This window comes from Sinocyclocheilus rhinocerous, unplaced genomic scaffold, assembly GCF_001515625.1.
Source record: "Sinocyclocheilus rhinocerous isolate Xijiao unplaced genomic scaffold, SAMN03320098_v1.1 scaffold285, whole genome shotgun sequence".
NCBI classification, from domain to species: domain Eukaryota; kingdom Metazoa; phylum Chordata; class Actinopteri; order Cypriniformes; family Cyprinidae; genus Sinocyclocheilus; species Sinocyclocheilus rhinocerous.
In genome coordinates, this window is record NW_015630288.1 from 543479 (window position 1) to 570247 (window position 26769).

The 26769-nt window shown below is 39.5% G+C and overlaps 1 protein-coding gene across 1 annotated transcript in view; it reads left to right on the forward strand.

Annotated features, from left to right (window-relative positions):
- The window catches only part of astn2 (astrotactin 2), a 539680-nt gene that overhangs the window by 469003 nt on the left and 43908 nt on the right, over positions 1-26769 (forward strand). The window contains exon 20 of the mRNA XM_016552240.1: positions 24510-24651. Within this exon, the coding sequence (XP_016407726.1) occupies positions 24510-24651 (142 nt within the window). The remainder of the gene's footprint in view (positions 1-24509; positions 24652-26769) is intronic.

A 26769-nucleotide genomic window follows, 5' to 3' on the forward strand; every position in this document is an offset into this window, starting at 1 on the left:
TATATATAATGGTAATTATCTTGGTTTATATGGTAATAATGAAGAGAAATTCATAAGTGCTGTTCTTAGATAATCATAACAACATGAAATCAGGATATTATGGCTTAATGTGTAATACTCTTTATAAAGTGCATTATATAGCTTCGTAAATACCTTCATCATTTCTCAAATATTTACTTAGATTTACATTTAATTTGTTAAAATTGTCAACAAAAGTACAAACTGTAAGTAAATTTCGTGTATGATTTATAGTCCATATATTCAATATTTTAAAAACAATAATTGTCATATATTCAATATTTTAAAACAATAATTGTCAAATGCATGCATACAGTAAATACATAAATGTATATGCATATTATTATGTTCTATCAATCTAATCTACGTGTTAAAGTATACTATCTGTCCAGTGCACTTTTAATAGAAAGCTTTCTTTAAAGTTGTAGTCCGTAACTTTTTTTGGTTCAAAATGATCCAAAATAAATTTTTGGGCAAGTACATAACCAGCCAGTGTTCAAAAATATCTCCTTGCCTTAGCCCAATTTACAACGGTAAAGAGTCCTGGCTAACAGGCTATATTGCACGTGAGGATGCTGCGGGTGGCGGATCATTAATAGCCTTTTCTCATAGCAGCTGGAATAATTAAATGTATAATTTTGATGGCGGATTGTAATCCAGAAAGGTCCATGCGACAATCATCAGTGATACTTGAGATTGACCCGTAGTCACCAGCAGTCTACAGGTAACACTAATACACACTAAATACATGTAGTCACGCAATGCTGATGTTGTTAACATTAACATTTTGAGAACAAAGTACAACAATAATAATAATTTGCATGGTTTGATGTGATATGAGCTAAGCGATCGTTGGATATAATCATCAATGGTAGCACAGTATATTGTAATATAGGGCTGCCCTCGACTAAAGATTTTTCTGGTCGAATTTGTAGCATTAGTCGACTAATCGCACGTTTTTTTTAAACCATTTAAATCATAATAATGAACCTTTAATCGCCTACGTAGCCTAATAGGCGCTCAAGTGCACGCATAAAGCTTGCCACAGCGCACCGCAGAAGTAATAATTATGAATGTGTCAAGGAAAAACAGTAAGGAGGCTGCATTAAAATTTTAATAACTTATGGATAAACTAGTGCTTTCTGTGTTCTCGGTTTAAGAGATGAAGTCGGCGACACTGACTCGTCATCTCCGCAGTAGTGGATGCATCCGTATGCAGGTTTCATACGGAGTACATAATCTAAGAATGCTTGTTTTCCATTCGAATTGGTTCATTTGAAAGTAGACATTTCTCTCTCTCTCTCTCTATATATACAGTGGGTACGGAAAGTATTCAGACCCCCTTTATTATTATTTTTTTTTTTGTCTGTAAGGCAAGCATACACAGAGTTTCGGAGTTTAGCGCTCAAGTTCACAGAGACCGAGACGGCAGAAAGCGCATCCAGTTTGCTTTCATTATTATACAAAAGCGCAATGTTTTGTTGTTATTGTGAGTCCACACACGTAAACGTAGAGTCTTTACAGATTTGAAAGATGTATTACTCTTATCTGTATGACCAAAAATGACGGAGTATTTTAAGAGCAAGGGACCACACTGGCGCCTCCATCTGTCCTGCAGCGAGCGCGCTATTCTTCTGCTTCCACACTCCGCACAGACACTTGAATAGCGCACATTTTTCTACTTTTTCCGGCCATGTAAAGTTGCTGCTACTTACATATTTCAGATGATAAGACATGTTTGAGATTGATGAATGATAGGCAAGCGTTTGGATGTCCTGCCCGATGTACTACATTACCGCAAAGACCAGCCGTTAACGATCTGTCTGCTTCACGGACTACGTGACTTCACCAATGTGGATTTTTTTTTCTGCGACTAATAAAATTTTGGTCGACAAAGCCGACCCCCCCCCCAGTTGGTCAGAATAAAAGTACCAGAGATGTTATTTACTTCACTGATAAAAATTTTCTGCTCGATTTACTTAAAACATATGATGAATTTTGTTGCATAAATTTATTATGTAGATCAAACAAGACTAGTCTTTGTAAAAACTACTTAATTTTTCTGTCTGTTGAAAGAATGTTTACACATAAAAAACTTAATTTTAGTATTTCTTTAGTCATTTTTTTGTGTGTGTGATCTACATAACTTTAAGAGTTCTAAATGTGTATTTTTTATTGAATTCAACTTAATTTTTTAATTTCCATGTTCCAAATTTCAAGTGGGATCTACTTTGTTTTTCCAAATTTGTTAGTTTATTTTTAAGTTACATGTACTCAAATTTTCTAATTAGCAAAATGCATATAGGTCTTTACTCTCCATCTAAACAGAAATCTGGGTGGGATTACGTGGTTGCTGTGGTAAATTTGAATTTGAATATATTTGTATACTTTGTACTATAATAACTATCTTGTGTGAATTGAAAAATATTTCTGTGGAGAGAGCAGTGTATACATAAATCAAGAAATTAATTTGAGAATCCTTCAGTATGCATTCATAACAAGTGAGAGGGCTGAAATATATTTTCTTTACCTGGTAGTCCTTTATTAACTTATCCGTCTTTTCACCAAGGTAGATAATGAGACCTCTGATCACAGTTTATCTTCGGGATTCAATGTTGTTGTCCTACAAACATATGAAATATGAGATTTTCTTCAGTACAGATATCAGAATGTTACAACATTAAACTAACTGCTATAATATTAAAAGTACATGCCTCATTTATAATGTCAAGGGTCTCATCAAGTTTCTTCCCTACAGCTCCTCCCTTCCTCCTGTATAGACTCAACAATTTAGGTGTGTACTGGTCCAACTTCCCTAGGAAAGTGGACTGTAGTGGCTTCAGTGTTATCCTTCGGAATTCCTCCTCAATCTGCCAAAGAGACAGAGAGAGATGGACAAATATCATTAGATACTGAGAGAAAAGAATTAGAGGCACAGAGAAAGAGAAACAGATTACAATAGATAAAGTAACCATAGAAATACACAAAGAACAACATTTAGGTGGTCCGACGTCTGGCAAAGGGATGCATCAGTTTCGCCTTGAGGGAGAGGCGGGAGATAGTTAACCTCAGATTTCTTTGCTTTTTTCCAGTTTTATCTGCAGCTAACTTTCTAACACTTATATGAGGCCTCTGGGTGACATTTTCGGGTACTGTTTTGCATTTGTTTCAGATCCCGTGAAATTTAATAGACTCAAGGACTGTCACTGGACTGTCTGGTGGATTCCAATTCAAAAGCCCTAAGGTGCTCACTGTACCATGAGTGTAGACACTTGACAACAAATACAGGGCGGCTGTGCACAATAAGGATTAGATTCAGTTCAACAAAATCTGAAAGCCCTCCAGTGGATCCATACGGCAAAATCATTCCCACTGAGTAAGTGGTGCCATGGCAGGTCACTGTATTGGCAACCTGAATGCATGTTTCTCCAGGAAACTTTTTTTGCATACTTAGATACATTTTGTAAAGGGAAAAAATGCACATTGTCTTGTATTTTGAACAAATGCAGATTAATTCAAAACTAGATATATGAATGTAAAGACAAAAACTTAACATTGTATTGTTAATATCACAGATTTAATTGTAACATTTACATCCACCCAGATTAATTTTTTTCAATGTTGTTCAGATGACATTTTCCAGTGAAAATTCTTATTTGAGTCATAATTCCAAGATGTAGAATCTGTGATTCTGAAGTACTGTGAATATCCACACCAGTGCAGTGACTGACAGCTACACATACTCCTCAAAACATTTGATTCATCCACGCTGAGAAGCCGTGACGATGCACAAACCACATAAAGATGATAATTCCGCAAATAACTGCAATTGCAGGTTTCAAACAGAGATGGCGACAAAGAGGCAAATAAAATATGCCCTGCATACATCGTAACACAAATCTCCTGTAGCCTGTTGCATGAAGCTAGCTGAACAAACTCAGAGTTTCAGAGAATGTTTATAGTTGACAAATCCAAACAAATCCAACCTGATTTAGATCAGGTTCATCGGGCTCACAAAGCTCAATATAAACGTTCTCTGTAAATGTAATCCTACCTATTCCTGCCAGCCATTCCTACCTGCAATAATTCTATATGACTCTCTGCAAGGAGAACCTACATCTGATTGCACATTCACACGCTCTCAATATGCACACATTGCACATCCCATTGTAATTTGCACTCTTTATCCAGCTATCCTGTGTGCTTCTGTACATTTCCTATTTTATTTTTATTTTTTATACAGTAGCTGGTTAGTTTGTTGAATGTAGCCTACATATATGTAATCCTAGGGCAAATGTGCATCGTCAATTACAGTGCACTAAAAGTGCTGTTTTTGCAATTGACAGGTTCAGACTATTATAAGTGTCTGACAACTTTATGGAAAGGATCTCTACAGAGATAGACCTGTTAAAGTGTAAAATCCTTTTTGTTTAACCAGAAACCGCTCTGAAATTCGCATTATTAGGGCTTTATTCTGGCATTATGGCTTGCCAATCAACACTACATTTTTTTCTTCGCTTTTTTAAATAATTAAAACTTTTAAAAAATACATATATAATAAAAAAAAGGCAAATTCTATGTATTTTTTAACAAATTAGTTTGTGGAATAGAATAGCTCCTGGCGCGAAGTGCATTAAAGCTACGAATAGCAATAAGCTAACACAATTTAAAAGTTGATAATGCTTTTACTTTAAAACTCACTTTAAACCACCATCGAGTGTTTGTATTAACTTACGATTGCGATCTAATGTGGATTTTAGTCATATATAATGTTGTTGAAATGCATTATCCTTTTATATGCAGTTTAATATGTACCTGATTTGCACTTATAATATTATTCCATTATTGATATGAAAATCGCACAAAAATCACACAAACCATATACTATCGTAATCGTGTGTTTATTACCTTCGTTTCACGTGTAAAACGAGGAAGTGTACAGGACGTCATCCAGAAGGAAGGAATATGGTCACGTAAGAAGAAATAAATATTTCTGAGCACTTTTGTACTAAGAGCGTTAACGGACGCAGTCAACAGTGTTGCCAACTATTTTGCAACAAGGGAAAGTATCTCAAGCCTGTCCAAAAAGTCACTAAATGTCGCTCGATGGCATCATGCGTCAATTAGCATATTCATGACGCCATCACGTCTCCTAATCCGTGCTCAAAGAGTTCGGAAAATGGAATTAACTAAAGCCCTGTGATAGTAAGTAATATAAGTGATAAGTGCACGAGATGAATAGAAATCAAAATGGACAAAATAAATTTTTTAAATATAAAACAAAGGAGAATCAGATAAGTGACTGTTCCATGGCAACTTTGCGTGCACATGTGCAGCTCATTCACCACTATGTCAACTGCTTACCCGTCAACGGAATGTGCTGCTCGCTGAACAGAGCAGATGCAGAGAGTGGTGTGACTGCAGCGGGAAAGCAATACCTCGCGCTTGCGACATTAGTCAGTGGCAAAACAAGCAAGTTTTGACGACGTAAATTGAAGGTTGCAGCGGTCTTGCTTAATGTTGGAACAATTTAAAAGATTGTTGTTCCCATCAGTTTTTAAACACAAAAACATAGGGAAATGGGATCCAGGTTGAAAAAAACCGATGCTATCCTTTAACCTACTCTAAAAATCCACGTGCTTGGCTTACACTACATGCCTTATTTCATAACCGCATGCTAACGTTAGCTTCAAATTACACGAACAATCGTCACTTGCTAAATTACAATTAAAAGTAAATCCACGTACAACAACGGTATCTTCAAATTAAATGTAAAGCCTTTTTGTACAACAATTCGAAAACTAAAGACTATGGTAATGTACCAAACATCTAACCTTACTTTGGTAACTTTATTCTTACCTTGTTCAGTCCGCGTGTTCCTCTTCGTTTGGAATGTGCGGGGTTTCCAAACCAGACCAACGAAACACAAGGGAAGTAGGGTAATTGTTTTATATTGAGTAAATGAAACAAGGTTATTGTTTGTTGTGTGTGTGTACCTAAGAAGATTGGTTGGGATTACTTAGATACATTTTGTAAAGGAAAAAAATGCACATTGTCTTGTATTTTGAACAAATGCAGATTAATTCAAAACTAGATATATGAATGTAAAGACAAAAACTTAACATTGTATTGTTAATATCACAGATTTAATTGTAACATTTACATCCACCCAGATTAATTTTTTTCAATGTTGTTCAGATGACATTTTCCAGTGAAAATTCTTATTTGAGTCATAATTCCAAGATGTAGAATCTGTGATTCTGAAGTACTGTGAATATCCACACCAGTGCAGTGACTGACAGCTACACATACTCCTCAAAACATTTGATTCATCCACGCTGAGAAGCCGTGACGATGCACAAACCACATAAAGATGATAATTCCGCAAATAACTGCAATTGCAGGTTTCAAACAGAGATGGCGACAAAGAGGCAAATAAAATATGCCCTGCATACATCGTAACACAAATCTCCTGTAGCCTGTTGCATGAAGCTAGCTGAACAAACTCAGAGTTTCAGAGAATGTTTATAGTTGACAAATCCAAACAAATCCAACCTGATTTAGATCAGGTTCATCGGGCTCACAAAGCTCAATATAAACGTTCTCTGTAAATGTGGAATTTGATCCAGAGTTTGTGATTAAAGGTGGGGTAAGTGATTTCTGGTAGCCAATGTTGAGATTTCAAATCATCAAAACAAACACGCTCCTACCCCAAAAAGGGTCTCGCCCCTATTTTGATAGCTCTGCCCCACACATACATAGCTGAAGGGAATGACAATACGATTGCAGATGAACAAACAAGCGAACATGACACACGAGCATATTCAAGCAAAAGCCAGCATATATTAGTTCTGTGAAACAAAGCAAAACCAATGTTACTCACCTATCGAGAAGAAACAAAGCTACCTCGGCGTCTGATGTCTGGGCCTTCCCGCTCCTTGAGTTCTCTCCAGCGCTGGAAAGCTGATCTGATATTTACACGGGTCCTACTTCTTGCCTTATCATAAGCCTTCTTTTGTTCCGCAGACGTTTTCCTCTTTTTATATTTTATCTGCCATCTCTATCTTTCTGTCGTCGCTCGGCTCGGCTAATGTCCGTCCTGTGCACTGAGAGCTCTCTCGTACCCATCATTAGTAGACACGCCCCTTACTGCTGATTGGCTACAAGTTTGTTTTGGTACTCGGCCCGATTTTTGAAAAAAAAACATACCCCACCTTTAACTTTGGAGTGTGTGCACCTGAAAGTGTGACACTTGCAGCAAACAGCCAATCACACGGAACGTCGAAAGCATCAGCAGAGCATCAAGCGTCAGTTGGATTCACTTCTCGCGAGAGTCAACGTAATTCAATTTTCTGCTGATGATTAAGTGATGTCGTTATTAAAAAAAAGAATCAATTTAAAAGCATTTAAGAGGCAGGAATAAACACTTCTGCTGCAGCAAACATTTAAGGCAGAGGAGTCAACTGAATTTATTTATATATAGTTTCACACAGAACTCAAAAAGGAAAACATATAAGTTTAGTTATTTTAAAAATTGGATATATTAAAACGTGTCTATATATATATATATATATATATATAATGTAAATGCTAAGCTTAAAATTAATTGCCACTTCATATAATAATCATATGAATATATGATATGAATTATAAACAATTATAATTAATATAGTCTAAATATAATATATAAGTAGCTGCAAAAGTCGTGCAATTTTGTCTCTATTAATTACTTGACTGTAAACTGCTTTAATTTGTAGTGAGATATATGGAAGAGTGGCTTCATTGCATCAGAAATATGTCACTTTGCTCACAGCTGATTGGTTCAGTTTGGGTTTGTGATCTCTAAACCAGAATAAAACCTGCTCCGGATCAGGGTAGCTGTGTAGCATAAGTTACCATGGTGATGAAACCCGCTCAAAACCAACCCATCTTCTTGAGCCCGAAAACTCGAACTTACCTGGGTAAAAACCAAAACCGGCTTTGTGCAATAGGCCTCTGGAAATTCCCATCAAAAGGAATTATCCAGGTTGAGCTGATGATGGAGAGTGGAGGCAGTTTAACAAGAGTACAGCAGACAACTTTGACAGCTCTAATCATAAAATGCTGTTTTTGTGCCCTGTAGCACAGTGTTTATGTTCAGACAGTGATTTATGGTTGATCTGCAGTGCAGCCCCCTGTAGAGGTTGTGGCATAATGCCTGATTGCTTGTGCTCTTTGGAATGCTAAAAGACAAGCATCACTATTGCCATTGCTCATAGAGTAAAGGTTAAAGCACAATACTATCAATACTACGTCCATATATGTTTGGTACTACATTAGGCATCTGCAAAATATTTTAGCAAAATTCAGTGTGACTTCTTTCTTTCTTGTGTTCGCTGGGAATCCTGATGTGCCATTCACAACTCAAATTATGTGTAAGGCTGTATGTTTATGTAAATCTGAATAACTGCCAGTGCTACAGTCTCATCATTTTTATATAAGTATATATAAGTCTTTAATGTCACTTTGATCCATTTATTGCCTCTATTATGTAATGCTTAGAAACAAGTTGGCACCAGATAACATAATGACATATTAAAATTTTAAATTAAATAAATGAGCCGATTGCATTTAGTAAATGCTATTGAAAATATAATCTCATGAATACAATAGAATTAACCGATTTACTCCATGAAGGATTTGTAAACATTAGTACGTCTATAAAGTTGTTTATACGTAACTCATTTGCATTTTAGATGCTCTCAGTAGATCAATATTGTACGTTTTAGTGTCTATGCAAACTTATGCAAATGGACATGTGGTCAAACAAATTTTACTTTAAATGCACACAAATACTCAGGAGATCACACTGGCAAGAAAGATTGAAGATTATCCCAAAAATGTATTTTGTGTATTGTTTCCATTGCACTGTGAACTTTCTTTACGTAGCCAGAGGGAAACGTATGGAGCAGCCCTCATCTGAAATGTGCTGTTGTGCTTCTATTATTCTTGTCTGCTCTACTGAATGCAGTTGGACTTTTCTGAACTTGCACTGATCTCGAGTGAGCGTAAAACCAGCAAATGTCAGTGGACATTAATGAGAAAGAGAGCATTGCTTCAGGAGATGAAAGAAAGGCCCGGACTCTGTAGCGGCTTCATTGAGAACAAACGACCTGTGCTTTGCATTCCCAGCTATTGTATTGGCCACTCTGTTGTTACAGAAACATATGAAGGACTCATATCCACTTTGAAGCAAGTTTTTTTTTTTTTTTACCGGAGTTGTGTTTGCACTACAATGATTCCTTCGAATCTAAATGAAAATTTTAACCACAGAATTATGATTGCAGTTTGGTTTTTACTTTTATTAGCTTGTTGCATACATGGCATAGCAGAGTAATTTAGCATTATGGTGCCATACAAAGCACTGCAAAGCTTTTACAGCAGGAGGAAGATGCATGAGCCCAGATGATGGTTTGAATAACTCCCATCATGGGCCAGCATGGATAAATGAGAAAAATACTTGTACTAGCCTCGCTCCTTTAGTTCAGCATGATTTGCTTCCTCCCTGCCTTCTCGAGCAAGAGGTCACCTAACATCTGAGACAAGGTTTTAATCGCTGTGTTAACTCAACATCACGCAATATGTTTCTCCAGTAATAGAATGTCTCCGCTAATCTCAACTGGCTGTTCACAGTTCCTGTTTATATCGACAGAGCTGTCTGATAGGTACCAGGCACTTAAAAGAATCCTGGGAAGATCGCAGGTACTCCCTGATGCTGTGGAGAGACCTCACATGCTATAACGGGGCAGTTCACACCTTTCTTTTCATTGTGCATTTCTTCTGACCTCCATCTTTTTCGGAACCAAATCAACTGGGGCTGGCACTGCCATGGTAATTTTTACATTGTGAAGCACACAAAGTGTGCATAACCAATGTTGCAATCATCGAGGCTACATGTTTGCATTGGTTTTGTTAGGAAACACCCAGAAAAACTGTCAAACTGTAATTCCTCAACACAAGTCTTGAGTCAACTGTTTTGGTTAAACCACATTTCTACTCTCAAGGGCTGAAATCAACCAAACTCTCACTTTTTTACACAGCTCATAACGTAGAGTAAAAATAAGAGTATCTATTTTACTTAATACTGAAAAAACAGATGCTCTAAAAAAGCGTTTCAAAGCCTTGGTTTATATTATCATGTGTTAAGCATCAATGACTGCTTCTGACAGTTTTGTCACCGTTATGAGTCTCTCAGTTGGGTGGATCCCACTGTGGTTGAACCAAAATATCTAGTGAATGCAAAACAACCTAAGAATTTACAGTTTTTTGTCAAGAACAGGGTGCTAGCAAACTATGGCAAAAGACTATGAACTGTCACTGAGATCAGAATTGTTAGAAATGAACCTGTTTTGTGAGTTATAAACTCGTATTTCTGAGGGGGGAAAAGTCTAAACTTCTTGAGATGTTAATTCAAAATTGTGAGACACAAACTCTGAATTCTGATTAAAATTTTGAGAAATGCAGTCAGAATTGTGCATTATAAACTTGCAATTTTGAATAAAAACAATTGTCTCAGACAAGTCTTAATAGTGAGACTTGAGCTTAAAATTGTGTGATATACACTTGGAATCGTAAAAAAATACAGTCAGAACTGACCCTTCGCAGGGAACTTGATTGACAGGTGATCTGACCAATGATAACGCAGAATCTGCCATTTTTGTCAGACAAACAAACCAGACAGGAGAGTAGATTAACGTTGGTGGACTTGAACTTGAAAAATGGTGTGTACTGACGTCTTTCCGCAGTTGAAACAAGATACCTTCTGATGCTCATTCATGTTTATTTCATGCTAAAACTAGTAAAGAGGAAGAGATGGTTCATGTGCCGTTTAAACTGATATGCGGTTTCGCGGCTTGTGTGGTGCCATTACGATTATTTAACTGCTCCCGATCAAGATGGAGCATCCCCGAACTCAAATCGTAAATATCAAACATGTTTGATATGTACGACTCTTGATCTGGCTGCCTCTGACATGATACCCGCTGTAATGTCTGATTACGTTTCTTAGGGAATTAATTATTATTAATTCATTCAGGTTTTGAAAGGACTCGAATCTGAAAATTCGAAGTCCACCTGATTAGAACTGATTTCAAATTTTAATGGTTTACACCTTATCAACGGTCGTCCAGCGAGCCGTTAATGTTCATGTATCTTAACCATCTGATTATGGGTATTTTCCCTGGCCACAGGTCAATACAATTATGATAATTTGTAAGCTCTTAGGTCCTTTTGGGGAAGCCCTCGTTGGATTGGTTGCTTTCTTGATGACGACGAGGCTTGAGCAGTTCTGCTAAAAGTCTTGAGTTTGCAAGGCTTTAAGTTCTTTGAAGATCGCGAAGTGTCGAGAGCGAGCGAGAGCGTAAGAGGGCTTTGTGTCCATTTTTAAGCATGCTGACTTTTGTCCAGCCCACAGGTCGTTGTCCAATCCGGTGGTGGCTGCGGGGTTTAGCCACGCCCCATACTGTTCCTTATCATGCATGAATCACATGCTGTTTGTGGGGAGTATTTCTGCAGGTTTTAATAACTTCTTATAAAAAAGGGCGGATTTAGTAAATTGGGGGCCACAGGCAATTTTATCTTAATTACTAAAAGGTGTTATACCACATTGGTTAAACTTGCACCGATTACAGGAACACGTCAAGCATATATATAAGACATACAACATATTATTTGTGAATCTGGTTGACCGGTTATGTGCATAAATGATTATCTGTTGAAATTGAAAGCAGAATACATCACCCATATGTGTAAACATATGTATATGTTTGGTTTGCCTGCCCTGGATCATTTTCAGTGTGGATTATTGAAGAACCTTATCTTCGTCTTTGTGTGCTTTTAACAACCAAGTTGTGACACCTCTTCTGGTTTTGTTAATTGCTGTAGCATACTGTGAATTTACATTTAATTTGTCTCTTTTGCCATCTTGCTTTGGAATCGACAAAGAGTTTGTGTATTAACCCCAGACTTGCTTGACAGCTACGATTACCTCACTAGTTTATCTCTAAAATAAAACCTTTTCCTTGAGATTTTCAGTGTTGACACATTCCAACCAGCTATGGCTGACACATGATTTACTTTGAATATACAACTGAAACACGCAGACACTTCAGATATTGCATGTGTAGTGGTGTGTACTGTACTGGCAGTTCTCACATACCCATGATAAAGTTGTACCTCCTCTGCTCTTAATGCATGAAAGCAAACAGCTAGCATGGACATGGTGTTCCTGCCTGCAGAACCCCGGCAAGGAGAGAGTGTTAACCAATAGGGGTTAGCTGAGGTAATGTCTGTCCTGCCAGGCTGTTCTTTAGCACAGCAGGGGTATTGGTATGGCTATTGCCAATTTCAGTGTGGCAAAATAAGGGACAAGGGCCTTTTTTTCTTATTTAGCCTTATATTTGAGGGCAAACTCTTACATTAAATTGGCGGACTTAAGCATTGGAATTATGTTAATTAGCAAAAATAAATACATATATTTAAATAAATAATTCAACCCTTACAATCTAAACCCATTCTCATCAGCAAAGATGCACTGATGTAGAGAGTGCCAGTATTTTCTACATAATAATACATGTGTATGTAAATGTGTCTCCAAAGACATTCTGCTCAGCATTTATCGTAGTTTGGATTTTGTTTAGACAAATTATAATGTTTGCTAACACCATGTTGATAATTGCAGTTTATTGCTCATTAAATAACAGTCATTTTCAACCCAGGTTCACTGTAAACACTCTGTAAAAATACCCAAACATACAATGCACTGCAGTTTTCATCTGAAAGAAACTCTAGAGGCAGTGAAACACTAACAACTTATTCCTTTTTATTCCTTTCCACAAAATGTTTTCTACAGATCCTTGCACAATACAACGTGATGACCTCAAAACATTTACCATAGTGCCAGTGATTTGAAAACTAGTACATTTTGACATTTGTATCTCATAACCAGCTCCATATGTTTGGCTTGTCTGATGCAGTAAACATGCTTAGTAGCACACCCGGTACAGCATTGCACTTGTAATGTAGAGTGGTCATATACGTGTCCCATGAAACAAAAGTCACGACAATCAACAAAGAAGCTCAAAGTTCCATAAAAGCAAGCTAAAATGTCATGGTTGCTTCAATAGATGAGTTTTCTTTCTTTTTTATCTCACATTTGCTTTTGTTAACAGTATTAGGTTTAGATTAGCGGTTACGTTAAAGGGGTCATATGATGCTATTTTAAAGATCATTATTTTGTGTATTTGGTGTACCCACTCACTTATGTGACGCGCGATCTGCGCTGCCTCTCTCACGTGCGTTCTGCGGCGGTCACTTGGATAAGTGTTGTTGCTTGTGGAACTTGTTGACTTTTGATGAGTTTGAGCGCGTCATGAGTACTTTTAAATAGGCTACTCTTTTACTCTTACTCAAGTAGTTTATTTGGACAAGTACTTTTACTCTACTCGCACTGCATTTTTTGGAAGGTAATGGTACTTTTACTTGCGTATATTTTTTCAGTACTCTTCCCGAGGGCGTGGTTGACTCTTAACTTTTATAAAGAATATCTCTTTGGATTTGAGACTTTAGTCTTTGCAACTTTACAGATCTTCTTTATGCACCAAGAGCTTGTAACACTCCAAAGAGAAAGGAAAACTTGAAATCACATCATATGACCCCTTTAAAGCAAGCAAGCATCACTCATTGGATGTTGTGTGCTTCTAAAGCTGAAACTTGGCAGCCACAAAAAGGTCACGACAGCAGAGTACATCACCCATATTCTTTTTATACTTTGTTTTTCACCAGAGGTATAACGTAACAAAGTAATAATACTTTGTTACAGTACTTAAGTATTTTTTGGAGTATCTGTACTTTACTTGAGTTTTTATATTTTAGCCAACTTTTACTTTTACTCCACTACATTTCCTAATTAAAATGTATACTTTTACTCCGATACATTTCCCCGAAGCATATTCGTTACTTACTACAAAAAAGTCAGAATTCAGAAGAACACGGACTGCAGAAAAGCAGGTTTCACGAATCTGTGGTCTGGCGTTTAAAAAACACCTTTGCTCATGTGCAAACAAGTGCGCGCACAACCGCGGATGATTCATTTTCCACTCAAGTCGAGTCTGGGGTGTGCGATACAGCATTGTCTGCGATTATATGGTAAGTGTTGTTGTAATGATGTGTGATCTGACATTATCAAGTAGGATATTTCACTAAATCACACGCCGAGTGCACGCACGTTGATTTATTAGACTATTAAAACTCAAAATTCCAGGCGTCGAACTGCGTCCTCTAGGGGTCGCTATGGGGAATGCCTCGTCGTGTCTCGTGTCTGAAGCATACATTTAAAACAAAACACGTTGGCCTGCGACAGCCTATGACGTCACTACCAGTGCGACCACAGTATAAGGAGGTGCCTGGAGAACACATCATCCTCTTCTTCGTCTTCAAGTGACTGTTTTGTTTGAAGCATGCATTCCGGTAGTAAGAACAATATTTTCTTCCCTTGTTATGGCGAGCACTAGCAAGACGTTTAGGAGTTGTGTGGATCCGTGTCTGCGTTATCTGACACCTGATGACACACATGATCTTTGTGTCGTTTGTTTGGGCGAAGAGCCACATGCAATGTCCTCGAGGGGGCAATCTGCGTCCACTGCAAGCGTTTTTCAATGAAAAAGCTCCGCTCTCGTCTGTCTCTCTTTTCGAGGAAAGAGGCGCAGCCGTCTGCTCCCCGTGGTTCAGGACCCGCAGCTGCTGAGGCACGGAGGAGAATGAGTTTGTGGGGGTCGCAGGTGGATCTGGCCGATGAGTTTAAAGAGGGGTTTTCCCTCTCGTGCTCGTTGGCCGCGGACAAGGGGGAGCTGCTGGATGATGATGATGATGTTGATGTGATTTCCCTAACATCATCTGATCCAGCGGCCAGTGCTCTGCTGGGTTCTGCCCAGGAAGAGCAGGATATGTCTGAGGGGGGCGAAGAAGTTGAGACTGAGCCCTCCCAATCCTCCTGCCCTGCGTATGATGAGCTTTTGGAGGTTATGGAACGCGCCACAGCGAGGCTTGACTTGCCGTGGAAGCAGGCCAGGAAGATGGCGCCGCAAGGTTGTCTCGACGAGTGTTATCTTTCTGACCATAGCCCCCCAGCTCAAGTGAGCCTTCCTTTTCTTCCTGATCTCCATACGGAGATCGAGAAGGAATGGAAGAGGCCATTTTCCTCCAGCATCCACAGGTTCCAGCATTCGAGTTATGCCAACATCTCCCTGTAGGTGAGACATCCTCTGTCATGGCTCCCTCCTTGCCATCTATGCCCCTTCAGGATACATCTCGCTTAAATGGCAGGGCATATGCAACAGCAGGTCAAGCTGCCGCTTCGTTGCACACAATGGCGGTGCTTCAGGCATACCAGGCTGATCTGATGAAAGACCTGGATAAAGGGGAGGGCCTTTCCCCTGATGAGGTAGCTGAGCTGCGCCGCACCACGGATCTTGCTGTCTGTGCTACTAAGTAGGCTGCCTCTGCTATGGGAAGATCTATGGCGGCCATAGTAGTAACGGAGAGACATCTGCGGGTGAACCTGGCAGATATCGGGAAGAAAGAGAGGGGCTTTCTTCTCGATCCTCCGGTTTCGCCTTCCGAACTTTTTTGGTACCTCCGTCGAGACGGTGGTCGAGAAGTTTAGGGAGGCGAAGGCGCGCTCAGCGGCCTTCAAAACCTTCATTCCATGAAGGTCCAGGTCTGAGCCCGAACAATGCAGGGGTCCTGGCCCGTCTCGGTCTGAGGATCAGAGACAGGCACAGAAGGCTAGTGTCATGACTCATGCCCCTCCTCTGCGGGTGGGGCTAGGAGGAAGTGCGGGTCAAAGGGAGGTAGGCAAGACCTGAGGGAGGTGATCCAGACGAGGCATTCTCAACGCTCTCGTCCGGACCAGAGTAAGACCTAAACATCTACTCACCTCCCTCGGGGGGTTTAACATCTGCCCTCATCTTCCCCTTCCTAAATTCCCCTGTAACCACCATCAACTCCACCTGACCGAGGTCAGGTAGGAACCTCCTACACCTGCACTGCAGTCTCTTATGCTGGACCTATTATGTTTTGATTGGTTCCGTGTCTTACATAGTAACCACCTTACTGATGGTCTGGACTCGAGGCTTCTTCGGGCTTCACTTCTTGAACGGAGCTCAGGCGCGGTAACCATGGTGGTGTTTCTGGGACCTGTGTGTTTCTGTCCTTTTCTAGGGTAGGTCCTCGGTGAGCACCCCCTCTGCTGGACTCAGAACCTTGGCTATCGACTTTTACGGTGATGACCTCACTCGTCGATACTGGATCCAGACTGGAAGTTAGCCCTGTTTCCGGCTTCATGCTTCCTGGATCATGTGGCCAAGTCGTTAGGCATCTGTGGGAGCCTTCTTGGTCATCAGGTCCCCAGTACAGCACCGCAATTCTGGGATCTGCAGGTCCTTCTTTCAGGTGAGCTCTCCAGAGTGTATGCTTTGTGAGATGCCCCCCCTCCTGGACGTCCAAGCTGGGCTTATGCCTCTTTGGCTGACCTGACTGGGACGCCATACCCATGTTCACCCTGAGGGGCTTCCTGTGTCAGGATATTCTTTCTCTGAATGGAGCTCCTCACGCTGAGGCGTCGAGCGGCTTTACTCCACTCTGCAGTCCGCAAGTTGCGCCATACTGCCATCATAGTGAGCCAGTGGGTCAACCCTCTGTGGAGTGGGTCTGAGTGCACTGGGTTCCCTGGGGTATGAGTGGGCGGTGTTTCTGCGGAAACCCTTCCTGAGTGCTCTGGCTCTGAGGAGAAACAGCTCACCGCCCTCATTGCGGGAGGGTCCCTTTGAGCTCGCCAGTCCTGGGCAGACTGGGTGAGTCCTCCTCGCGACTCGAGAGTTAGGTCCTCTACCCTGGCTGTGAGCAGATGCTTCGGAATCTTTCTAAATCCATGCTATGGTAAGTGCACACGCTTAGCTTCTTTTAGCTTTTTCACTTTCTAAAATCCACATTGTGGTAAGTGTGCACGCAAAGCACTCTATGCACTTTCTAAAATCCTGTATGGTAAGGGTTACGCGCTGTCAGCCTCGTTCCCTTTCTCTGAGTTGGCTTAGGCCCCGGTACTCGCCTTGGGCTCCACTCAACTAATGTATCTCTGTTGATACATTCCGAGCAGGGTGAAAAAAAAATGCATGTTTGGGCCCTGTTGTTTCCAGGCTCTACGGGTCTGGTTAAAGCAGGACCCATGCTCTCTATTGGGTAGAGAGCACGAGGCTGGATTGGGGTTACAATGCCTTTAATCTAGTCAGCATTGCTCCCCTCACTGTAGAGGGTTATTTATGAGCATGCTGTTTCCTTCTGAGCGATTCACTGAGTTTTTTGGCTAAGCTTGCAGTCCGCTTACCCTTCAGGATTTCTACGAACATCCTGTAGGTTGAGCCCCCTCTCGGCTGAGAGGTGGGTGTTATGCTCCCTCAGCTAGGTAACTTACTGCTAGCCAGACCAGCATTATGACCATGAGGATGAGTTGGTGACTTCTTAGACATATTATTCTATGGGATGCGCCATTTCCATCTATGTGCGCTCTGTGTATGTTATGGACTGCTCCCTCAGAGTGCCACAGTCACATAAGGTCTCTAGGTCTGTCTGGTGAACAGTCTCTAGGGCCCCTTAGCAATGGTATCTTTAAAATTCATGTTATGGTATGTGCGCACGCGAAGACTCTGTGCACTTCCTAAAATTCACGCTGTGGTAAGTTCGCACATCAAGCATTTTGCGTTCTGCTATGGTAGGGGTTACGCGCTGTGGCTTTGTGCCCTTTCTTTGAGTCGGTCAGGCCCCGGTTTCACCTTGGGCACCACTCTACCTATGTATCCTCAGGATACCTACTTTAACAGGGTGTTGCTACTAGGGGTCTGTTTCCTAACAGGTACGTTTATGGGGTATGTAGCTTAGGCCTTTGGCCATAGGGGATAATGTCCCTGACAGCCGTCTAACTGTCCCAGGGCCAACTCCCTTGAAGCTTTGGTAGAGTTGGTACTTAGTGCTCGCCTGTGGTTTGGCATGCACTCCCCTCAGCATGGTGGCGTGGGTATACCGTTCCCCATAGCGAACCCTAGAGGACACAGTTCGAAGTTCCCTTGACAGGGAACGTCTCAGGTTACGTATGTAACCATGGTTCCCTGAGTAGGGAACGAGACACTGTGTCCTCTAGTTTCCTTGCCATGCTTCGGACGCAAGCTTCAGACGAAGAAGCTGATGACGTGTTCTCCCAGCGCCTCTTTATACTGTGGTCGCACTGGTAGTAAAGTCATAGGCTGTCGCCGACCAACGTGTTGTTGTTGTTGTTTTGAATGTATGCTTCAGACACGGGTCACGTCGAGGCGTTCCTCATAGTGACCCCTAGAGGAGGCAGTGTCTCGTTCCCTACTCAGGGAACCATGGTTACATACGTAACCTGAGACGTTTTTTTACATAGTTTTTTTGCCAATATGGTGTATGCTTATTTGATGTTTATTTATTTATTTACTTTCATTAATCACTGCAGATGTGGAAGCTTACGGTTTTGCTCACCTTCCTCAAACCCATCCAAGAATTGCATAATAAGGCGATTTGCATCCAATTATTTCACAAAGAGCCAAATGAGTGAGTAACACTTCAAGAGCAGGACATTGCCATGTATGAACTTAGGAAAACATCAAGTAATGCAAATATTTTAAAATGTTATTTTAAAATGTTGTCGAATGCTATGAAAGGGACACCTTTGTACCTTATTTACCCCTAAAGGGTGCATACTAGTACCTTAGAGTAGTAGTAGCAGTAGGTACCCGTACAGTAATAATATGTACTCCTACGGTATTATTATAAACCCTTTAGGTGTAAAGATGTACAAAGGTGTCTTTTTGAGGGTACTGCCCCAGTGTCAAGCTGTCGTACCCCAAAAGGTACATTTTTTGCACATTTTGTTCTGAGAGTACATGGAGGAAGGTTTGTACCAGCCCACCTTAAAGTGCCCGCACTGCTCCATATGGACATACAAACATTTGGAAACATGCAACTCATGCAACATTGTTGTCCACACACACAAGCCCAAGGGATCCGTTGCACTGTGTGCAGTGAACGGAAGAGCGGCAGCAAAGAGGTTTATATGCCGAACACGTGCGCCGAAGACCTGGGCTTTACATTGAGATTCCGACACTGTCAAACCCGATGTCAGATCTTCAAGCGTAGACTGCAGATTCTCAGTCTGGACAGTAATCGCTCCACTGTGTAAATGTAAGTCGTGTCAGATATAGCATGCACGTCTCAGCCTTAATTCGTCCAGGTCCTAAGCACCAAAGCAGATGTGGGTGATCATTTTGGACGTGCACGTAGATTTCCTTTCTGGGGCTTGTTGACTTCTTTTTACTTTTTTTTTTTTTTTCCTTTAGGATTGCTGGAGTATGTTATAATTACTAGAGACCCCCCGAAACAGCCCCATGGGTGGCCACTTTCCTTTTTCCCAGTCACGGACCGGACTATTGATTTATTCTGATTATCAAAACATAAAAAGATAGCATTTCGAGCCAAACCTCATGCAGAAACATCAAACATCAAACAGACTTTTCTTCTCCCTGCCTTCTGCCGTACCTATCAAAGCCTTTTATTTCCCTTCACTTTTGCACATTCTCTCAGCTTAAAGCTGTCAGGGGGCCTGTGAAATCTGGCTCCGCTCGTGCATTCCTCTCATTTTTGTGTCAATGTGAGGGAAATGGACCGAGAGCCAGGCGGCGTAATATAGATAGTCAATCTTAAGCACTTCTTGACCTCTTGTCACTGCTAATAGTGCGAGGAAACAAACTGAACAGGTCTCACGTGGTTCCTGGACGATGCAAGAAAACCCTGCTGCCTTGTTCTCTGGCAGTTGTATTTATTTTAGAGCAAGACCACTTTAAAAGTGTCACTTAGCTTATTGAGGCCCGTGCTGCAGGGGAGATGCTTCTGTGTGCGCATGGCATCGCTATACGGCACTTTCGATACAATTAACGTTTAACGCAAAACAGGTGGCCTCTTCTGGGTGCACGGGTTCAAGCAAACGGACCAACTGCAGATATGTTCCATAAATTCTTCCCATATAATTCAGGCCAGGGCCACACATACGGTAAAATCATAACAGCTCGTGTTTACATAATTCAAGAGCCTGAAGACAGAGCTGGCTGCTCTTGAAAAAAGGCCATACTTTCATGTTGTCGTTTTTTTTTTTTTTTTTCCTAACCAAATATGTGTACATGTCAAGTGTGGTTCTGCTGGATTTATAGATTTGTAAAATAATCCCAGCTGCAAGATTGCAGTTGTAATTGAATGTAGTAGGTACCGCATGATTCTGTATCATATGACTCTGTATTTGTTTTTATAAAAAAAAAAGGATTTAGTGCTTACCAGTGTTGTTTTACTATCATTGATATACTATAATAGTTTTTGTTGATATTTTCTGTTTTTATTATTATTATTACTTTAATTTTATTTAGTTTGATCAATTTTGCAAAAATAGTTGTATGCTTTTGTCAGTTTTTTCTTCTACAAGTCGATGTAGTTTTAATAAGTGTTTTTAGCACTTTAACTTAAACTAAATGAAATGAGAAATGTTGCTTTGACAGTTAGCTGAAATAAAATGTTTTCTTTTTTCAGTTAATCTTTATTTAGTTTCAAGTAATGATTTTTCTAAATGTAACATTTATTTATTTATTTGTTTGTTTGTTTGTTTGTTTGTTTTCTGAAAGCCATAACAGGAAAGGGACTATTGTAATTACTATAAATGTACTATGATTACTATGTTCAGATGAGTGCATGTGTTGGTCTTCCTTCCTCTTACAAGTTAACATTTATTTTATGATTTTGTTTTTCTTGATGATAATTTTCTGATAAACTTCTGATACAGGTACGAAAATGTACCTGTACATTAAATTCAATGCAACTTTTATTGCATTTCACAGAAATTATAATTAAGGGGCAAATTATCGATTAAGACTTATTTTCAAGTGGTTCCTTGAAGCTCAAAACACTTTTACCATAGTGCATGGTTGTAAACTAATACATTTTGACATTTGCATCTCATAACCAGCTCCGTTACATATGGCTTTTCTGATGAAGTAAGCTTTCTCTGTAACGCATCCTCACTCAGCTACAAGTCCGGTGAAATACAAGTCACTACTAGAGAGCTCAAAGATTTGTAGAAGCAAGATAAATGGCATGGTTGCTTTAGCAGATGTGTTTTTATCTCATGTTTGTTTCTGTTATCACTGTTGGTTAGGTTTAGTATAGGTGGTATGTTATTATTAACCCTCATCCGTCCCTCCCGAACCTATAACAAAAGTGTCCCTAGCGGGTCAAAATGACCCGAAGGCCAAAAATGACAAAAATTTTATTTTTGGTCCAGAAAGCTTATATTGGTCCATATATATATAAATATATATATATATACTTTTTTTCTTTTTCTATTTTTTATGTAGGTTTTTGTATTCTTTTTTTGGTGGTTTTTATTTTATTCACATTAAATTCTGGATATTTTTATGAAAATGAGCATATGTTTATACATTTTTTTCACCAAAAAACAAAGAAAGACACAATTTCTGCATATTTATACTTTAAACATGATGATCCATCAGGACCTAGGTTATTGAGTTTCTCTGATGCCATCTGGTGGGGGAAAATGACATAAAATTGCATTTTATGATTACAGCCACTAGAGGGACCTATTGAATCACATGGAGATTCTTAAATGAGCCAAACAAGTGAAATCTTTAAAACTACACCAACTTGAGGCTTCATTAAGCTTTCAGATACATCTCAAGGCTTTCAGATATATATCAAAATATAAAAAAATATATATTTTGTAAAAAAAAAAATACATTGATACTGAATTTGAATCCAAACGCATGCATATTAATACAGTTTCATAAATATGTAATAAACATAAAAGGTAAATGTAAAAATATAAATATGATATAAACTCATTGGTCTCCACCCCATCACTCAAATTTAACTGTGTTAAGTCAAAAAAAAAAATCAAAATGACAGTCATTTCCCAGCAGAAACATCATACATGCTATAATGTGATTCAATGGGAGTGTGTGTGCCATGTGTGTGTTTGTGTGTGTGTGTGTGTGTGTGTGCCTGTGTGTGTGGGTATGTGAGTCTTTTGTGCATTGAGGACATTCTGCAGTCTCAGCCCTTTTGTTTGGGTATGATCTTTTCTGGATTGTGTCAGATTGTATATAGTAAAAAAAAATCAAATAAATTAAAAAAATGCTGTTTTTTTCGGCCATTCCATTCATTCCTATGGCCGGGTCAAAATGACCCACGAGGGACACTTTTGTTACTTTTTTCATTACACCCACATAGAATCTTCGAATCGACTCAAAACATTTTTGTGTGTGCTCCATGCTCAAGTGTGACAAAAAAATTAAATACAAAAAATCCACAGTTTTTTCGTAAATTCCATGCTTTTCCAGTGGGGGGTCAAAATGACACTTTTGATACTTTTTTTATAGCACCCACTTAAACTGCTCGAATTCACTCAATTTTTTTTTCATGTATTCCCGGTTCATAACCATACCATAACGATTAACGCTCGATTGTTAAACAATCTTTAAAAATTTGTTTTGGGTCAAAATGACCCGAGGGACGGATGAGGGTTTTTAAACACGATACCGAGCTTAATGTTTTAGCGTGATTTAGCCTACCAGACATTTCAATTTGAACTGCTGTATTAATTAATGAATTTTATAAATATAGAATAATGTGGCTTATAATGTGATCCTGGACCACAAAACCAGTCATAAGGGTAAATGTTTCGAAATTGAGATTTATACATCACCTGAAAGCTGAATAAATATGCTTTCCATTGATGTATGTTAGGATAGGACAATATTTGGCCGAGATATAACTATTTGAAAATCTGGAATCTGAGGGTGCAAAAAAATCAAATTAAGTTTTAATATATTTACAGTAGTAAATTTACAAAATATCTTCATGGAACATGATCTTTACTTAATATTCTAATGATTTTTGGCATAAATGAAAAATCATTAAGTTTGACCCATACAATGTATTTTTGGCTATTGCTACAAATATACCCCAGCGACTTACGACTGATTTTGTGGTCCAGGGTCACAAATAAAAAAAGTAATTTTTAGTTGCAGCAGTCTATGTTTTCTGTCATCACGGCCTCACACAACCTTTTAGCACATGGCACACTGGAATATTTACTATCCTTTGTTTTGACGGTCAACTTCAAGGGAGGCATTGGAGAAACATTGTATCGTGGGCCTCTTGGACGAGAGGAAAATATGCATGCATTTAAGGGCATTCCATCATTGGGATTATTCAACACGGACCTTTTGCGGTTATAAGTGGAGTTACCATTCTGTTGTTTTCCATTTCATGACTGTCAAGTTTCAAAATATACAGAACTTCTTGAGACGTGGGGGCCACAAAGTAAAAGCAAAGGGTTTTGAGACCTTATAAAAAGACATCTTGGCTTGGGCACTCTTGAGGTGTTGGAATGTGAGCGGGAAGCTTCCCTTACATACAATGTGCTTTCTGGGAAAGTGGCTAAATCATTCGTTCGTTCAATCCCCCCTTTCTAGACCTCCCCTCTGTTGCCCATTTTTTACTGTTCCCTTGGGATGCACAACCCAGACACGTTCTGCCATTTTGATATGTATTTTGGAACGTGTTAAAAACTGATGTGAGCCTACGACGCATGTTCGTCTAGCTCCAGAGTTGCTAAAATTGGAGGTGTCAAATGTTGTTTTTGCTGCTTGCTTTTTTCGTGTCCGCTTTGCCTCATAGGTCGTGCTGGGAACTGGTTTTAGCAAATGTCTGTGTATAATTTTTTTGTTTGTTAAATTGCTATTTACAGGAAACAAATTATCCTCACATTTTTCTAACCTTTATGATTTTATTTACTCCGTAAAGTGCATAAGCAAATGTTCTCATTTTATTAAATGAAACTAAATGGTGACAATTCAACTAAAAGTGAAAATCACATGAAAGTGTTTGTCTTTAGGACTACTTTTATTATGTTTTTTTTGTCCTTATTATAATAGGGTTGTGCAATATGTATTGTTTATGATAATATTGTGATTGCTGTTTTAATTATGTATGCACTGAAATTATAGACTGTATGTACCAAATAAAAACACGCCTTGAAATTGCACACTTTCACAGATTTTTTTAAAGTTTCAGGAGTCAGCTGCAGTATTATTATCATTAACTAAAACTAAAGTTAAATACAATCTTACTTAAAATAAATGTTAACTAAAAAAAATAGCATAAAATGTAAACTTGTTTTATTTTGGGTATTTGCCAAGGCATATTTTCTCATTTTCTTTTAGTACTAAAGTACTAAAATAACTAAAACTGAAATTAAAATGTATTTAGTTAGTTGCTGAATTATCATACTGATCTCTTCTCTTCATTTCTGTGTTTCTCAGGAGAGGTTCTGAGCCTCATGGATGATCTTTTATCGGGTCTGGGTTCCTCATGTGTAGTAGCGGGACGCAGAAGTGGAGAACATCCTCACAGTATGATCTACTCTCTCATATTCAAGTGCCTGGAGCCCGACAGCCTTTATAAGTAAGAGCCACAGCAAACATGGATGTTGATTTAAAAAAAAAGATTTAAAAAAAGTACTACATTATCAGCTCTTCATTTCAGTGAGATCTTCTAAAACCCTTGTAATATTGTGAATATAATCTTAGCTAAAAGGGATTTTTAAGAACAACATGCAGCAAAGTAACAGCCCTGATAATATTCATAGTCATGAATATTCTGTCATTACATGAAAAAAGTGAGTTGCATAAATTTTTGAATGTAAAAGTGTTTATTGCTGTCCCAACTTAAAGGAATAGTTCACAAAAAAAAAAATGAAAAGGTGCTGAGAATTTACTCTCAAGCCATTAGGCCATCCAATATGTAGATAAGTTTTTTTTTTTTTCCCAGAACAGATTTGGAGAAATGTAGCATTCCGTCACTTGCTCACCAATGGATCCTTTTGGACTGTTTTCTCTTGTAAACGGTGCTTGAGCTGTGCATATTTCTCTCCTGATTCAGACTTTTTCACTGGATAAAGAAATATAATGGCTAGAGGACTCAATCTATTTAGCCAGAAGCAGCAGTCTGAAGTTAAAAACTGCATAATGCTGGATTTGTTTCTTACAAACATGCAGCTTTTGGCTTCATAAGATGTTAATTGATGGACTGGAGTTACACTGGAGGTAATTATTTTAATTAACCAGTTCTCACTATGAACTATTTGCTTATTAGCGTGCATATTAGAAGCATATTGGTTGTTTATTAATAATTACAAAGCACATATTATTGCCTTATTCTGCATGACCATATTTTAGATCCCTTAACCCTACCCCATACCTAAACTTAACAACTACCTTACTAACTACAGTATTAATAAGCATCAAATTGGGAGTTTATTGAGGGGAAAACTCTTAATAGTGAATGTGTTCGCTAATCTAAAGTGTTACCCTTGTGGATTATTGTGATGTTTTTATCAGCTGTTTGGACTGGACTGTCATTCCAACGGCACCCATTCACTGCAGATGATCCATTGGTGAGCAAGTGATGGAATGCTACATTTCTTCAAATCTGTTCAGATGAAGAAACAAACTCATCTACATCTAAGTCTGAATATGAAAATGAAAATTAGCTGAAAATGTACTCACCTTCAGGCCATCCAAGATGTAGATGGACAAACACAGATAATCATAAGTATGGCTCATTCATGAGATCTGGTCTGTATAAACGGTGTTCATTGTGTTTGATCCGGTTTAAAGGACAGCACACTTGGTGTTGCTTGAGGATCCTGCCTTAAAGAGAGTCATACATTTGCTGAGAATAACAAAACGCTCTAAATATGGTTTGAGCGTGCTCTATGCAAATTACTAATGTCGGGCACTCTGTGTCAGACTCTGTTCCATGTCTTGTGTTATGTTTTCCTCCCCCACGTGCTCCAGTTTGATTATTATGCCCATATTTGTTTTTTCCTGTTCCTGTCTCTATTTTGTTCTATTGGTTCCAGCTGTGTTTAATTAGTTACTGTGTATTTAAAGTGTGTTATGCCCCTCGTTTCCCATCCGCTGTTATATGTTTTTTTGTGTTCTCGGTGATTTCCCGTGTTCCCAGCTTTGTGTTTATTAAAGTCTTTGGAATTTGCTTTACTCCTCGTCTCCTCGCTCCTTCGTTCCTGTGTTCTCTGTGTGAATCGTGACAGAACATTGGTCCCATGACAGTAGTAAGCGGCGCTCCTTCTCCCCATTTTGTTTTTCATTTTTTGAAAGTGTTTTCTTTTGTTTTCCTGTCTTTCCCCCGCGGCATGGAAACCGCCGCACGCTTCGCCGCGTCGTTGTCACGCCCGCCGGCCGCGGCTCCCACAAGCCCGCCGGCCGCTCTGAAGTCAGGCCCACCGGCCACCCCTGAGCTCGCTCCAGCGTTGGTTCCAGCCCCAGAGCTCGCTCCAGTGTCGACTCCAGCCCCAGAGCACGCTCCTGTGTCGGCTCCAGCCCCAGAGCTTGCTCCTGTGTCAGCTCCAGCCCCCGAGTCTAGCCCAGTGAGGGCTCCTATCCCCGAGTTTAGCCCAGTGAGGGCTCTTGTTCCCGAGTCTAGCCCAGTGAGGGCTCCTGTTCCTGAGATTAACCCACAGAGGGCTCCTGCTCCCGAGTTTAGCCCACGGAGGGCTCC